Source organism: Python bivittatus, unplaced genomic scaffold (assembly GCF_059951505.1).
Source record: "Python bivittatus isolate LINGU-HERP-01145 unplaced genomic scaffold, Pbiv_v1 ctg000850_np1212, whole genome shotgun sequence".
Lineage (NCBI taxonomy): Eukaryota > Metazoa > Chordata > Lepidosauria > Squamata > Pythonidae > Python > Python bivittatus.
The window spans coordinates 36,987,403-37,004,710 of record NW_028277112.1 but is presented as its reverse complement, the minus strand read 5'-3'; the positions used below and the strand labels follow the sequence as shown (position 1 = coordinate 37,004,710).

Here is a 17,308-nt window from a genome sequence, read left to right as displayed (position 1 = left end):
GATTTTGAGAAAGAAGGGTACTACCCAGAATATGCTCAAAATGGATCCCCTACGCAGAAAATTAGAAGCAGTTGGGCATAGGCATGCATTTATCACAGCTTTTCCTAACTGGTATAAGGATTCCCTAAAGTTAATTTTCTGGTGAGTACGTGGATATGTTCAAGTAGTTTTCTTGGCAGCAGTGCTAAAATGGTTTTCCATTGTGTTCTTGGATTTTTTTAAAAACTTCCCAATTTAGTTTATAGCCCTGGGATTTCTCGGTGATCTCCTATGTATGTACTTGCTACGTTCAAAGCCCCTTAACAAGGTCAGCCATCTGCTGCCATCTGCCATGATGATATTGGAACTATAATCTCCCATAAACCCCAGCCAAGCAAGTGGGAATTGTAGGAATTTCTACTCCTAGTATACCCAGAGGGTATCAGATTAAGAAAGGCAAAAATTTCTTCATCAGAATCATGAATGACAGGTTTGTTTGTGTCTTGATAGTGAGTGTCTGTAGGGAGAGCAAGGAGGGAGGCAAATGATGAAATGCAGTGGCATCATGTGGATGCCACACCATTGGGATGCAAGGATGCAATTGCAGGATTTGTATGATGATGTCACTGCGCACCAATGTCCATTGGCTTCATTGCCATTGCTGTTGATGCTGCTAGTTTTGGTAGTGTTGAAGTAGCACATTTGATGGACTGTCAGAGTTCCGCAGGGTATTTTTTCCCAATCCTAGAAGCATTGATGTTCCAGTATAGAAAATATTAGCTATCTTAGAAAGGAATGCAATGCTCAGAAATCCTTTTCAAAAGTTTTGTAAGAAGTTGAAAAGAACAAAACAGCATGTGGTATGGTTTTGAAAGAGGAAAGATTCTCCAGCAAACAAGAAAATAAATGTTATGATATGGAATTTTACTGCTGTTTTTACTTGGATTGCCAAAACATTTTCTGTGATAGGGAGAGGATATATTGGAGCCCAGCATTAAGGCTCCCTGCCTCCCAGAAGAGGAGCAATGTTAACATTTGCTGGTTCAAAGAAGTGAATGGCATTACAATGTATCCTGTATATGTTACATTATTCTCAAAGTTAAGAATAAGAAAAATAATCATGGAGATACTGGTTTCTTTTCTTCTTTTCCTTTTACTTTGGTGGAACTGCTATTTAACTCTGACAGATTTGATGGTAACATTTCTTTGCAAGACTGTTTGCGTTTTTAATTAAAAGTTGAAGATTCCATTTTGGTCACTAAGTTTTTGTAAGTAACTATGCAACAGCCACGTTCAATGGCACCCACTCCAGGGTTACAGTATTTTGTTTTTTTAAGTGTCCATTTTTAGATGGAGATTTTAGCCAGAGAATTAACTCATTTGAGTATAAATAATATAAAAAGAGGATAGGTCATGGCTATAGATGATCCATGGATGATAGTTTTAAGGCTTGCACTTTAAACTTGTATCTGCACACTGCTGGATAATTTGCACCTGTGAATTAGACAGTATATGGCAAATAGGGCTGTGCAGTGCTTCTGATTAGAAGTCAAAAAGCTGCTTAAAAGTGTACCAGAGTACACACCTAGCACCTCTCTGCAGCTCTGTAAGCCAAAGACATCTTTGCCCAGCATCGTGCAGAGCCTATGGTGGCCAGTTACATGATCCCTGGAGACGTTGCGGCATCTTTAAGGTGCTGAAGGTAGGCTTCTGCACTCTGAAGCATCCTTTTGTGTTTTGAACCCAAATCATTGCACGGTCTTCCTGGTAAATTGAGTTAAGAGAAGTACATCAGAAGTATTGTGAGATCATATCTTAGCCTGCCTTGATGCTTTTGTCCCCTAAGGACAATTTTGGAAAAGACCAAAATGCCTCCAAGCCTGGTCCTTCTTCTGGACAAGTGGAGGAGGAGGGAGAGCTGGGGCAGAACTAATTGTTGCTACCCGGTTCTTGCCTGATTGCCTAGCGTACATCATTATTCAGTGCTCATCACTGGCTCACTGGAGAAGCCATAGCCACCTGATTGATTCACAGTGCCAACCAAACCAAAGGGTGTGTCCATATGTCACAATGAGCCTAACCAAACCCATACTGGCTTAATGTCCTCAGTGACTACTTCATGTTCACTTTCAGAAGATCTGAAAAAGTTATGTCTCTTTTTCACTTGATGGGCTATTTTATTTGTGAATGTCAGAATAGAAACACCTTAAAGAAATTGCATTTGGAATCTGTGGTTCAGAAGATGGGGGCATTATGCTCTGGTGAAAACACTCCCTGTGGTATTTCTTTTTGCATACAGTATAATTGTAAAGGAATTTTAAAAAGACTGGAAAATGTTATCAGTCATTTCTTGATTGTGGGAAAAATGAACAAAATGCAGCGGCTGCATGCACTGATAGTAGGTCCAGGTTAACTCATCGTATCGCTGGTTAACTTTGTAAGAGTCCAGTGGCTTGTGCTAACATGGTTTGATGCAAGAGACCATCATCAAATTCACCAGAGGTTTCTTGCTAAGATTGAACTCATAGTATGTCACTATTGTACAAACTATTTTCAGGGCAATTTAATCAGTACTCTGTAGAACCTTTCACCCTGTAATATAAATTATCTTGAAAACAAATTAGCTAAGACAGTGGACAATTCTATCAGCTTGTTACATTTTATTATTTAATACCTTATATTGTATTTTTCTAGTTATTATGGTTCTGAAGTCATTTTAATTTTGCATTAGGGCCAAACTAAATGTTATGGTAAATGCTTGGTTGTTATGCTAAATGCTTGACTATTACTGAAAATAGTACCTCTTTTTTCACCTTTGCCTTCTAGAGGTCGAGCATTTGTGTCTATAAGCTGCTGCTGTTAACCATTCTTATCAGAAGTGGTGCTATGGTTAGAGCAGGGTTATTAAACTTTGTAAACCTCATCTTTTTGAAGTCACATTAAAAATGTGATACCAGAGATGATAGAGAAGGAATCATAACTTTGCTCTTGCACCTGAGTTGGCATGATATGGTATGAGTGTTAATTACATCTTAACCAGAACCATCCTTAAGTTGGTTTCCTTCTCTCTGTGGATCCTCATTTCCTATCTTGCCATTTGATAGCTTGCCAGGAAGGGAACTCATAGAGGCTGTTACTTTTAATTCATACCGCTTCTACCAGTTTCTTGATTCCCCCCTCAGGGCCACAAGGTGGGTGAAGAAAAAGAACTGCAAGACCACGGTGTTATAGTAGTAGGTCCTCTAGGCCTATGCCAGACCTGTGGGGAGGGGCCTAGAACAGCATTTCCAACATGCTGCCTTCCAAAAGCATTGGTACTATAAATCCCAGAATTCTTAGCTGTTGTAGCCAAGTGCCATCCTGGCTGGCATTTCTAAGAGCTGCAATTCCAAGCTAGATGACAGTACTAGGCTGGGGTATCTCTGGGCTACAGCATGTGGATGGTCCTTCCCAAGGACCTGTTTTTTATTTTTTATTATTATTATTATTATTATTATTATTATTATTATTATTATTATTACTATTATTGTGTGAATACATATATAGATACCCTTGTGTTATGAAACTGTGGCCTAACCCTTCATTTTGTTGCCTCTTGTGTATTGTATGAAAAGATCCTAATAGTAATTCTTTTAATTGCTTAGGATTGTATTTAATTCAACCCACCCTTTAGCTTGTGAGATATTTCTAAAGATGAAACAAACCAACATTTTCCCATAGTGTATAGTTACAGTAGCATCTTCCAGGGCCACTGGCATGGTTTCCTATCATGGTTTCCTGTTGTTTTTCCATCTTGCCTGGAGAAAAGATGGCCTTGCTGTTACAGCTTCATTGTGAAAGGAGGGAGTTTTTATATTTTAATTTGCAATAAACAAATCTGAGATTGGATTTAAGATAGTAAATAAAATCTAACACAATAATACAGGATGGATTTATTTGATGCATGTTGGAAAAGTGTTGAATTTATTTGATGCATGTTGGAAAAGTATTTAGTAGGGACCAGGGACTGTTTACCCTTTTTTGTCAACTTTTTGTAAACCCATCTGACTGGGTTGAGGAAAGTATAGTTATTTTCTACTAAGCATATATAGCTCTTTGTTAGGAAAATGCAGTTTCCTCCTCCTCCTCCTCCTCCTCCTCCTCTTTTTAATTCAGCCTTGAGGCACAAAATGCAATGTAATAACAAACTAACATCCTTTTTAGTAGAGTATAAATTGACTAAAATTTATGAGATTTTCTCTTAGATTCTTACATTTTTCATCTTTCATTTATTTTCTACCTGATTTTTATCAATACAGTTTACAATAAGATGCAAATTCTCCATTCTCTTTTTGGGAAATGTTGTTTTTAGAAATTTTACAGTATATGGAAATCTTGAAGACTTTCAGTTCAGAATATCTGGGCTGTTTTCCTTTGCCAGACATAACTTTCCAGTATGGTTGATGTCAATTTATCTATGACTGAGAAATAACTGTCACAATTCTGTTCAGGATGCCCAGAATAGTAGATGAATGTTATAGGCATTCTGATAAGGAAAGGCTAGTGTTTCATTTGCACATGAATATGTTGATACCAAAAGATCCAGATAAGTTATTGCATTGTTCTCTTCTCCATATTGTTCTCCTTCACCTGGACATCCTGCAGTTTCTACTCTGAGCAATCATCCCAATAGTACAAATATTTTTGCAACTGTGTCCTAATGGTAAGTTTATTAAAATTAGTTGGCCCATGATGGGAATAATATAAAACTAGTCGTTGGCCAATACTTAACGTGAAGTTTGAAAAATGCTTTATATAAGGAATAAGAATAGCTCAACAATTTCATATCCTGTTGTTAGTACTGTATACTGCATATTTATCAAAGAGGTGATGTGAATATATAATATGAGATCTTTATTCTTCCAGTAGTTATAATGCAGAGTAAGAAGGGCATACCCCACAAACTAGCATTAATAAAGTGGAGGTTTTGCATAAATATTTATGAGAACTTACTTGTGGTACATTTTTCTAGAATCATGCTATGATACAGCATTGGGCAGAAAGTAGGTTATGGTGTAATTGTAGCACTCTACATGATTTATTGTGGTCCAGCTTGTGCCTGATTTCTTGCAAAAGCGTATAACCTCATTAGGTACTTATGTGAAAGGAAGAAGGCACTTAGAGAATAATTTAATGTTGAGTAGTTATATTTATTAAGATATTCAAAGTATGCATTCTTATTTATATATTTAAAATATATTGCCAGACTGAGGAGAATTTAATAAGAAAGTGTGTTAGATCACTGATATTAGCTTGCTTAAGACTAAATAGTGCATGAATGACAGTATGTATTCTCTCCCTCTATAACTTGCGGTACAGCAACATTACAGATGGATACAAATGAAATATTTCTTATTGCTCTACAGTATAAGGTTGAAGGGATGGTAATCCTAAATTCCCTCCACAAGTAATGATTATATTATTTTCACTCCCATCCACCTGTCTTAACTACCATATTGTTTTTGGATCATTTGCACTTATGATAAAAGAGAGAATTGGTGATTGTCTCAGCAGTAGACTTACTAGGTTTTGAAATTTTCTTTGCTAACTTGAATCGTTTTAAAACAAGTATATTTTTTCTAGGTTTGTACAAAGCTTCAAAAGGGTGCTTTTATTGGACCAAGCTTTGATTGAATCACCTATCAGAGCAGATTTGTAAATTAAACCAGAGATCCAATTTGAAACAGAATTAGATCAGGTGGATTCAAAGCGCATTCGGCTTGGATGGTGTTTCTACTGTTTGTTGGATTATTGCAGACAACATACACCAGTGTTTCCGAACCTTGGCAACTTGAAGTTATATGGATTTTAAGTCCCAGATTTCTCCAGCCAGCATGCTGGCTGGGGAATTCTGGAAGTTGAAGTCCATGAAACTTTACTTCTATAAATGGAGAAGCACAATTAATATACTTTTTCAGCATTTTTTTTTTAGATAATCTGATTCTTTTAGATAAACTGGAGGCTGCTGTGTTCTTTTTTCCTTAAAAAGAGGTACAGGGAATGTACATGAACTCCATGAAAATGTCTCATTGAAATTTGTCAGATTTAATATCCTATTAAGGATTTGTAATCCATGCTCTTTTCTCCCAGTCTGCCAAAAGCTTATGAAGCATTTTGAGGTTTCCTCACTGTTGCCTATGGGCAAATTTTGTAGGTTTTAAAAAAAATTTATTTTCAAATTGAATCTTGAAACAGCTCATATTAAATTAGTTTATTCTGGGGTTGCAAACTCAAGTAAAAAAAAAAATGCCTTCCCTCAATCTCTGATTTCAACTCAGAACTAATTCTTGCAGGCCCACTTTTTCTAGATATACATATCTAGATCTTATCTGAATATTTTATACTGTAATAGAATAAAGATGTTCTTTAGTTTCCACTTGCTTGTTAATACATTGTCTTTGATCTCTCTTTGTCCAGTTCTTTATAACTGATTACATGCCTCTTACTATATTTACCACCTGCTTTTTCCACCTACTCTAACTAATCTGTTTCCCATCAGCAGAAAATAAATACTTTAGTTCTTGAATCTTTTTTTCTGTCACTATGTAGTACTAAAGTGGTTTTTTTTTTTTTTTAATAATTGGCTAACTCTTCGTGGAGTATTAGTGATATTTTTGTTTACATTTATTTTTCTAAACATTTAAAATTATTTTCAAAATATTTGCAAAGTCAGACTATATTCTAAAATTACTAAATTGCATTGAAGACTAAAAGGATATTAAAAAGTACACACAGTAATGTCTAGCAATAAATGTTTAAAATATGAGTTGTGTGCCTTTCTGTTCTTGCCAGAGTACAGAAAGGAGACCTCAGATTTGGGAAAAAAATGTGATTAAACCTTCCTTATGCTTCTCAGCCTTTGGATTATCTGGGAATTAATGTAGTCCCAGCCTATTAGCAGTGCCCTGAATGGTGCTGATAAATTGTGTCAGATGGAAGTTTCTGTTGTCTAATATACCAAACATTGATTAGAAGTAATCTTATTAGGCTAAACTTTCCTAAACATGTTAAGCCCTGTTTGAAGTCCTATGCTATTATAAGCAGGAAAGTATTCCTTGGTTTCATCTCCCACATACCCCCCACCCTACTATTCTTTGCAGAGACTGGTGCCTCATATTGTCTCTAAAATGATCTAGAACCTATGCATCCAATCTGGGTTCTGAGTTGTGTAGGGAGTTAACATATGTTGATGAACTTCCTACTACAGGGCTTTGATTTTTCCAGATGTGGACACAACCAGTGGTAGGTGAGGAAAAGCTAGGCATTCATTGGGAGCACAAGTTGAAGGGATCAGCAATGTTTTACAACAATTGAGATAATTTTTGTGAAACAGTGGCACTATGATTAAGGGGAATGTCTGGCCACCATCCTACAGTAGCAAAATCAAACAGTACGTTTCTTTGATTATTGTCTTTATTTTTATACTCCAGTGATGCTGGTGAATATGGGTAAAAAAGGAAATTAGATGCAACATCTTCAACAGCAAAGGTTTATATGAAGGTTTTGGTTTGTTGTAAACTATTTCCTCTTTCTATTTCTAGTAAACTTAGAATTTCTAGAATCAAGGCAGGATGTCTCCAGCTCAAATGTGTCTATCTTACTGTTTAATGTTCACTGGCAATTGCTTGAATTGGTTCATGCTTTGTGGAATTCCATTCTACTTAAACATGTCCTCTGTGTGTATGTAGTCTTGCATCAGTTCTTTGGAATTGCTTGTGATTAAATAAAGAGACAGATCTTCACTTGTATCTGGAAGTTTTATATTTTAATTATATTTTAACCTCAACATGAGTCAGAATAACTAGCAACATTCCTAGTGACCTCTTGGACATAGCCATGTAGTATACTAGGCAACACAAATGGTTTGTCATTGCCTTTTTCAGCATGTTATTTTTTTCTCAATTTTCCAGTCTAGTTTACATCTCTGGCATTATCTAGCGGTGTTCTGTCTAAATACTAACAAGGCCTAGACCCACTTCAGGCCCACCCATTTGTTTCTATATTTCCCACTTTTTCCTTCTTTCTAGTTTCATTTGGCAACAAATAATATTTGATGAGGTATAATTGTATAACTTTAATGCCATATTGCTTTTTTGGGGGGGGGTCTGAATTTCTACTTAAGGAATTCTATGGGTTAATATATTTTCTATAAGATATTTACTTTTGAGATACAGTGCAATGCCCCTCCAATACATTTATTTTTCTACTGCAGTCTACTCTGGAATAACAATACATTTCATTGTTTTTCATTGTTCTACCAGATTTCTCATTTGCCTCTTGTATCTGTATTATTTTACTTATAGACACTCAATAAGTATTGGTTTATAAGCTTTATCTATCAGCTTATTTGTGCAATTGTTCATGCAAGTAGACTGCTTGAGGGCATTTATTTGTGTGAATGAATTAGCAGATGTATTACTGAAACAATCTCTGTTTTGCTGTTTTGGCATTTGCACGCAACACTCTTTTGCCCCTGATTCTATTTGTTTAACTATTCCTTGTGTGGGGGAAAAAAAATCTTTCTTTGTTTCTAGCATTTACTAATTTCTACTTGCAGTACATTGGTTTTGCTGGCTAACCAAAATTATTCTTACCAAATGTTGCCTTTTTCCTGGTCCATGTCTTAATTTCTAGCACTGTTCTCCAGCTCAGAATGTGGAAATAGGAAGAAGAGGAGAAAGCTTTGTCCCATTTCAAATATGATGGAAGGAAATAGGCTTGCTATGTTCTGCACCTTAGGAGGCACTGGTCATGGGACATCCATCAGATTTGGAATGATATTTGCTTATTTCCACCTCTCAAACAGCTTTTAGCTCCAAGACAAAGACAAGCAATCACTTCTCTTGGAGCACCTACAAAGTTTCTGAGACAAGTCTACATGTCTTCCTCTCTATTGCCTCAGCTCTGAGCTGGAGTCAGAAAGCAGAAGTGAACTAGTTGCAAATAGGTGTTCGAAACTCAGATTCCTTGTTAGGTGCTGAGGAGAACCTGTGTGTCTGTATCTCTTCCATTCTAGCTGGGGATGAGACTTTTTATGGGTCTGTATTGACATTGGATAGGTCAAGTGGCAAACCAATTTCCCAACTTCGAATAAAGTATAATTGGAGTTTTGTTCTTAACAACAGGGTGAAAATAATAAAAATAATTTTTAAACTAAAAGGTAGAAATTAGAGACAAAAAATAGTGCCAAGATTAGAAAGGACTACAAATACAAAGAGAAGAATTGAAGAAGACAGAAAATAAGAATAAATAAAATATGAGATCAGGAAAGAACAAAAACAGAAGGGGGAAACTTAAAAAAAAAAAAATAGAGGGAGAATGCTTCCCAGCCTATCCATTGCCACCAGAATAGAACCACAATCCATGGCAACCATGCATAGGTCAGCTATGTCAGTGTGGCAGAATTTTACATAGTGTTTTGTCACTTTTTTTTTTTTTTTTGCATTTTTCTTAATTCAGGCATTTTGCTTTTTAAATATATTGTGTCTTATACATAGCTTTGGCCAATATACACTTTTAAAAACATACATTATCCCTGGTTTACATTTTTATAGTGCAAGAAAGCTGTCTACAATGTAGGCTTTTAAAAAATGCGCAGGTTCCCAAGCACCTTCAGTGCATCTCCCCTACTTTCTAACCGTGGGTAACCCAAGCTAGTTCTGGCCCTAAGTATGATGGTATTGTAGTAGCTGATTTAGGAGGGGATGTAAATGAAGAGATATAACAATTAATGCACTGCATTGTAGTTAGAAACAACAGAAAGCCAAATATATAAAAATCAATAGTGGGGCGATTAGATAAAGAATGAACAAGGAATAAATAGAAGCAGAACCCAAGATGTACAAACAGTGCATGAGAAGGAGAAATGGTTTCCCCTGCCTCTTTGGCAAACCAGGTATAATCAACAGGCTCAGTATTCCTGTTAAGATCCTGGTGGTAGTAGAGCTATAGATCTTTGCAGCGTTGTTGTCTGCTGTATAGAGACCCCTTACATATAAAGCACTTCCTCATTCCTCTTTTCAGTGTGTCTGATAAGGATGCTATATGCACAGTTGCTTCCCTTCTTAAAAGACTTTTGGGCATGCTTATCCTTTCCTTCCTTCCTTCTGATGGTAATAGTAGGGCAAAGCTGGAGTTATCCAACCTACTGCATCTAGCTGATGGGAAATTTTGATTCTTCTATCTGTTTAGCTAGCACCAACATTCTCCTTGAAGCATCATTCCCCTAGATGAAAATCCTTATGTTGTTCTGGTCTTGTAAGCCTTTGAATCTGTTTTGTGAATTACTCTTCTTAGCTGTTGGATGAATATTGATCAACACATCATATTTGCCGAACTGAACATATGTTCTCTCTAACTGATCTTTATGAAACAAATTGCATATATATGTTATGGCTCTCAAACATAGATGAGAGGAAACTGTAGTTCTTTAGTGGAACCAGATATATTTATCATAATAATTGTCAGATTTCGGACAAAACTATAGATTCTGCAGTTCCTTCTTGGAAGGTAGGGGAAGTCATAAGAGTTAAAGCAACATAATATCTAATAATCCCACATCAATTCAAATTTAGGTTACTTACCATTTCTTATGCTACTTCCCATATGGAGAAAGTTTTGAGCATTTCATGTTCAAAACTTTTTGAACATCTGAACATTTTATTTGGTTAGTTAGTTTATACATTTTAGGACACATGTTTAAAATTATCACCTTAGTTCACAAAGATCAAAGCTTTTGAAAGATGAACAAAGATCCTACATGTAAATCCCTGTAGTTATGCTTCTTCAAGAAGTGCCCAATAGCTATGTTCTGCATTAGGGTTAGGGTTGTAGTAGTCTTAAATATAGTGAGAATAACGACAGGATGTTTAAGCCATGGTCTCTTGCTCTTCCACTTCTCTCTACTCTTCTTGCCTTTTAATTGCTTCAGCTCTTGATTAATTGCTTTGTTGCAAAAATAATAGCAAGACTGGAACAAATTGAACAATATTGAAGCCAAAAGAAGCAAGCAGATATCTAAATGGCAGAGAATAAGAACTAACATTTTTTTTTTTTTCTGATCATGAACTAGTGGTGAAGGTCTAACACACTCCTTCTTTTCCAAACACATTGCTTTGTTCACAGTATTCTGTTGTCTTCCGCCCAGGCAGTTGTTCTTGCAATCCAAGACAGAATTATTTTTGGAGTAAAGGATTGATTGCTGTTGCTTATATTGAGTTAGTTGGGTTTTCTGTCTGGGAAGTAAGATGGATATTGAATTCCAGTTATGGTCCCTGAATTTAGATAAAATAAACCCTCACTTTGACCTATCTGATAAGTCCACCTAGAATTCTTGCTCTCTAAGGCACATATTATTTCAAGCCTGCATGCAATCTGAAAACGTTTTTAGCTTATTTTTAGAGGAGGGAAAAGGAATTAGGAAAATCTATGCTTAATTCACTAGAAAACAAATAATTTTATTCTGTTTCTGATCTTCATTTATAGCACCAGCAACAAGTGGTGCAGGCTGTGGAACGTGCCAAGCAAGTGACCATGGCAGAACTGAACGCAATCATTGGGGTATGTGGTCTTTCCATTTTAGCTTTAATAGTCTTTTAAAAACTAGTTCACATTCTTTTTCCCCCAAAACAATGTTTTTTGTTGTTTAGTCCTCTTAGATAATAGTAATAATAATAATGCATTGGATACCAATGGACCTAGCAATCCAGTTACATTGCACTGCTGCGCTTGCAGCTAATTGGCCTTTTGTTCATACATCGCCTGGACAGTTGAGACTTTTTGACTTCACTTTGCAATCAGGACTGCCATTGACCAGGTCTCACATTTCCCCAAGCTGCATTTCACAAATGAGCATAAATTCGGAAAATGACTATTAATTTGATACTGATCTACAACACGGAGGTTGTTGGCTAGATGTCTATCTAAGATTATATGAAAGAATTATTTTCACCTCCTTTATTCACCAGAGGTGTCCCCTTTCATGAGCAGTGCACGGTATCAGCTGTGATATCAATCTGGAATGCAGCAGTTTGAACATGCAAATGCATCCGTAGTGGAAAATCAGTGCATAAAATAAAGGACTTGCAGAAGCCTTGTGTCTCTCCTGTTCTGCATTTAATAATCTATTTATTTTTCAAATTGAAATCCATTGCTCAAGCCAAAACCCTCAGGGTGGCTAACAGTAAAAATTCCAGGTCAAAGCATGATGAAACATTAACGCAAGTCAACATCTCCTAAGAGGAACAAACTATCAACCACAGCAAATACATCTGTGTATCTTGGCCCTCAGATCAGATTATTTTTTAGCTCACCCACACAAGTTGTTTATGGTTGGGGATGCCTTTGGTGAATGAAGAAAAAGTCCAGAAATAACATCTGTGCAGGATCTTTAATGCATTTCAGACAGGGTTCCCCAAACATGCTATATTCTGTGTGTCTGACAATTTTCACAAGGTGTATTAAACATACACAGAAGAAAAATTAGAACATGGACCTTAGAAGGAAGTATTTGATGTGTTTAAAAAATCAGGAGCAATGATCCTAAGCCCGTTAGGCTGTTAGTAGTTGGGCTGCCTTATCAGAATGTTGCAGGAAAACTTATTGCAACTTTGAATTATATTCCTTTATTTATCTGGAATCATACAATTAAGTATTTTAACTTATCCCCCATCACAATGAGGCCTTGATGGCCTCTTGTCAGTTGGCATGATACTGGTCTTTCTGTATAGCTGGGTTAAGCTGCTGTAAAATAATTATATTCTGAACTGTACAGCCACATCTAGTGGGCTTTGGGTTGGAGAACCTATGCATGTGTGCATGTGTGTGTGTGTATGTGTGTATACATGCACACACACATATACATATGAACTTATGTGTGAGTGTGTGTATGTGTATGTAAGCTTTCTTGCAATTTCAGTTACTTGCATTTGAAAATTTCATCCAAATCAGGAGCATGCAGTTTGTCAGCTGAAGGGCCACATCTACTTTTGTGCAGCAGGTTGAAGGTTGCACTCCTAAAATGGGCAGAATAAAAGCCTGTTTTGTGAGAAGTGGGTGCCAGATATTTCAAAGGATAAAATGGATGTCTTAAGCATTTGAAAATCTTAAAGTACCTGTTTTGTTCCTTTAAATGTCTTCAGAGCCAGAAAGTGCAAATAACAAAAAACGTTTGGGCCCCACCCATTTTGGAGGGGTTCTGGGGTCCATGAAGGGGATGTTGAAGGACTGCATATGTCCTAGAGGCTTACACAGTATATTCAATATAGCACAAGAAGCCACAGACCACAGGAGAAATCAGTTCATGCAGAACATTGTTCACTTGTACCCAGAACTTTGGAGACAGCTTGAAATTGCCATCCCATGGAGAAATATTTGGACATTTCATTGAAAATTATCATTTTTCATCTGAAGTAAATGGTCTTGAGAACTGACATATCACGCACTATACTTCTTAATGTTCATTTGCCATTATGTTTGAATTGACTTTTGATTGTTTAAGAACTCGTAGGTTTAATTTTAGGATCAACTGGGACAAGATTTTTAACCTTCTAATTATATATTAAATTTAATGTAAAATGTTATTGTTCCAATGTGACCCAAAAATCTTCCTTCTCTGTATGGAGCAGAGAAGCAGTATTTAGCTGATACAGCTAGTCCTTGCTTAATGACCATTCATTTAGCAACTGTTCAAAGTTGCAACGGCCTGAAAAAAGTGACCTATAACCAGTCCTCACACTTATGACCATTGCAGTGTCCGTGCAGTCACATGATTGTGATTCAGGCACTTGACAACCATCACGCATTTACAATGGTCACAGTGTCCCAGGGTCACGTGATTACCATTTGTGATCTTCCCAGCCAACTTCTGACAAGCAAAATCAATGGGATAGCCAGCAGGAGGTTGCAAGTCGCAAACACATGATGTTTTGCTTAACGACTGTGGGTGGTTCACTTAAAAACCGCAACTGGGACTGCCATCCCTAAGCAGGATGGTCACATGATGTTTTGCTTAACAACCACTTCGCTTAATGATGAAGTTGCCAGTCCCAATTAGCGTAGATAAGCAAAGACTACCTCTATGGGAGCAACACTGAATACCCATTCTTAGTTTTTTTCTTTATATTGTGTAACTCACTTCTAACAAACTGATAAAGCAGATATTCAGAAGAACCATAAAATACAGGTGAGAAAAATCAATAATAGCCAATGATTGATGCTTGTTATTATTCAGTTAGAGTAGGCTGTTGTTTAAGTTAGTATAATGAAGACCATAGCATTGTACCTTCCTTTTTTCTCCCTGCTTGTAAGTGTCTTTTCCCTTTTCCATACAGAATATACAGAAAAGTCACTCTTTTAGAAAATGCAGCATATCAAACACACTTTGAAATGCTAATTATTCCATTTACTTTCATTAAAATTCAAATTGTTGAGTGAAGATGTGGATAAGAGTTGCCGAATAATCAATCTGTTGTGAAGATATTCTTTCATTTATGCTTCTTACTTTTAACAAGAAAATAGGAGTGCTCTCTGATAATTGCCAACAATACTGAAAAGGGGGGACTTGTTTTTCTTAATAAGCTGTTTTGAGGACTTTTTCCTATCCTTCTGACCACAAGAAAATATCAGCAGTCAATTAAAAAATATAAATGAGGGAAAGTAACCTTTATTTCCTCTGAAGTGCCCCTTAGAAAGAAGAGGGTGAATCAGACAGAGTAGGTTGTATAGAATCATGAATAACATTTGTTGTATGTCTTTTACATTCCAATAGGGAGACCAGAAGATGAATAATTTTCCAATTAGTTTTCATTATATAATAAAACTACCACTATCTAAATATTATTTGAATAAAATGAATTACTAAATGTCATTTTAATGTAATTCTTTTCAGCATAAGTTATGAAAGTGCAAGCTTAGCTTCACTCTGACTGTTAGGCATTAAAATTAAAATAACTGGACATTGTTTTAATCAAGGAGTCTGCAGGGTATGGTCTTGGATGTATATAGTTTGGTATGTTTTCATATGAAAATTATGCTTTAGAATCAGTTACCATGTTCTCTAAACGGTGTCAGTAAGTCTATCTATTCTAGCTGATATCCCAAAAACTGATTTTGGAAGTAGTTAAGTTTTAGACTCACCAGTTAGGGTAGACTTCCCTAACCTGCTGCTCTTCAGATTCGATGTACAATACCTTACTGGTATCTGGAAAATTGTGGAAATTGAAATCCAGCATATCTGCTGGCCTTTGGGTTGGAGATGATGTTCTACTTGGCATGTATATATGTATAAATCAAGGGGAAAAAAAAAATCCCAAAGGACATTTAATTATGCTATGAATTTTCCTAAATATCTATAACCAATGATATTTCATTTGAACATCGCCTTGAGCTTATTTTCTTTATCCAGGAAAGCAAGATGTAAAAGATATAAATAAGAGGTGTGGGTAAGGTTTTAAAAAGTATAGTCCTATATAGATAAAAATGTATGAAAGAAAGATACAGAGCTAATTGAGGATTTGTATAAAAGAATTCTACCATGTTTGAATGTGTATTTATAGTATACTATCGATCCTTCATAGTCTCATGTTAAAATTTCATGAAATTCAATGAAACACCTTGTTAACTATGCAATATTCTTCCTTCTTTGGTAAATGAAGCAAACCACTGATCCATGCTATTTAAATGTGGAATGCCAAAGCGAACTTGAAATATGGAGAGACGGGGTTGTTCACTTGACAGTAAACTAGTTGTGTTTAATGGAATGAAACACTTATAATGACTTCTTTCGCAGGTTATGTTCTGTTGAAAATTACTGACAGATTGACACAAGTTAAATATTAGCTGTTCTTACATTTTTTGTATTTTGGGGAAGAAAAATGATTGGAGGCTGGCTTTGAGATGAAGGCAACAGTTATTGGTAAAAACGTAGCAATTGTCATTACAATAGAAGCTATTTTGTTCTACGTCAACACTGTCTATAGAGTCACCAGGAATAAAGCTCAACTTGAGGTGGTCTTCATGATCAGGTTAGATGTGTAATATTAGTGTTTCTCTTCTTTTGTTTCTTCACATTTTCAGAACAGTGTATATATAATTATTTGATTTTGAGTTTTCCTTGATATAGAAGGATTTTTTTTTTTGCTCACAAAAAAGTTGGCCATGCAGAAGAGACTTGCCAGGATAAATTAGGAATTTTTTTTATTATTGGTTCCAAGTCTACTAGTTCCTCTGTTCTGGGGAGTTCCATAAATCCTAGGATTAAATGGTGCAGTCTGAAGAGAGAATTATGGAAAACTACTTCACAGGATTAGGCTTGTAATTGTAACATTGCTGTAGATCCCATTATAGCATATTAATTGATTGTGATCAAACATTAGTAAAGTTTTACACTTATTAAAAGCAATGGGATCAGCTAGTCTCATTTCTTTGATTATGCCTTAGGAAAAGAAAGATGACACACTATTGGAATGGTACACATTGTATCGTTTTAAATCAGATTTTTTTTTTAATTTAAAATGAGCTGGAGTTTTTGTGTAAGTGTGTGTTTAGTGTTTTCTACAGAAATTTGGTTTGGGAACTGGCTGCATAGAGGTCCCGTTTATCAACCAGGGTGGGTGGGTAAGAGAAAGGGTAGATTCCCAATCTTATTGGAAGGGAGCAAATTGTTTCAAGTGTTTTTCATATTCCTGGAGGGTATTATAAAACATCAGAACTAGTTCTTCCATATATGTGAGGTAGAGAGGGAGGGGGAAGCAGAAGGGAAGGGTAGAGAAAGAGAGATCAGAGTATGGGGATTATTCTCCCTGGGGAGAACAATTTTATATGTAAAAGGTGTTTCCTTACTGTGCAATAAAGAACTTACAAAACTGAGTGGCATTTCCATCTTGCTTTCTTAGTTTTGAGGCTACAATGACTCCAGGAGGAAGGGATCAAAATCTTTCCCTAAACATCAGGGGCAACCTTAAGAAAGAACAAGAGCTGCTGGTACTATACTGCTTGCAGTACAGAGTCTGATAGTTTCCTCCTTAACTTTTTGTATCATCCCATTTATTTATTCTACTAATTAGCTATAAGATCATGACTGAAGGGCAGTTTAGCTTTGCTTAGGATAACCTTTTCTCTTCTATAACACAAACTTTCTGCTAGAGCTAGGATATGAAGTGCTTTATTCTCTTCCACCTTGTATCAGATTCTTCTCCTGTGTGCAAATAGGGACACCCAGAAAGACACCATCTGTGGGCCAAAGATAATGTGATTGAACTTGGGGTAGTTGAATATAGCAGTGAAGCGTGTA

At 36.1% G+C, this 17,308-nt stretch overlaps 1 protein-coding gene across 5 annotated transcripts in view; it reads left to right on the top strand.

The window, feature by feature from the left end:
- LOC103056541 (TLE family member 4, transcriptional corepressor) overlaps window positions 1-17,308 on the top strand; it is a 153,193-nt gene that overhangs the window by 56,593 nt on the left and 79,292 nt on the right. For 3 of the 5 annotated variants that reach the window (XM_088130532.1, XM_007423930.4, XM_007423931.4), the window contains one exon: window positions 11,503-11,577. The exons of the other annotated variants lie outside the window; for them this stretch is intronic. In XM_088130532.1, coding sequence (XP_087986658.1) covers window positions 11,503-11,577 — 75 coding nt within the window. The remainder of the gene's footprint in view (window positions 1-11,502; window positions 11,578-17,308) is intronic. 5 annotated transcript variants of the gene reach the window in all.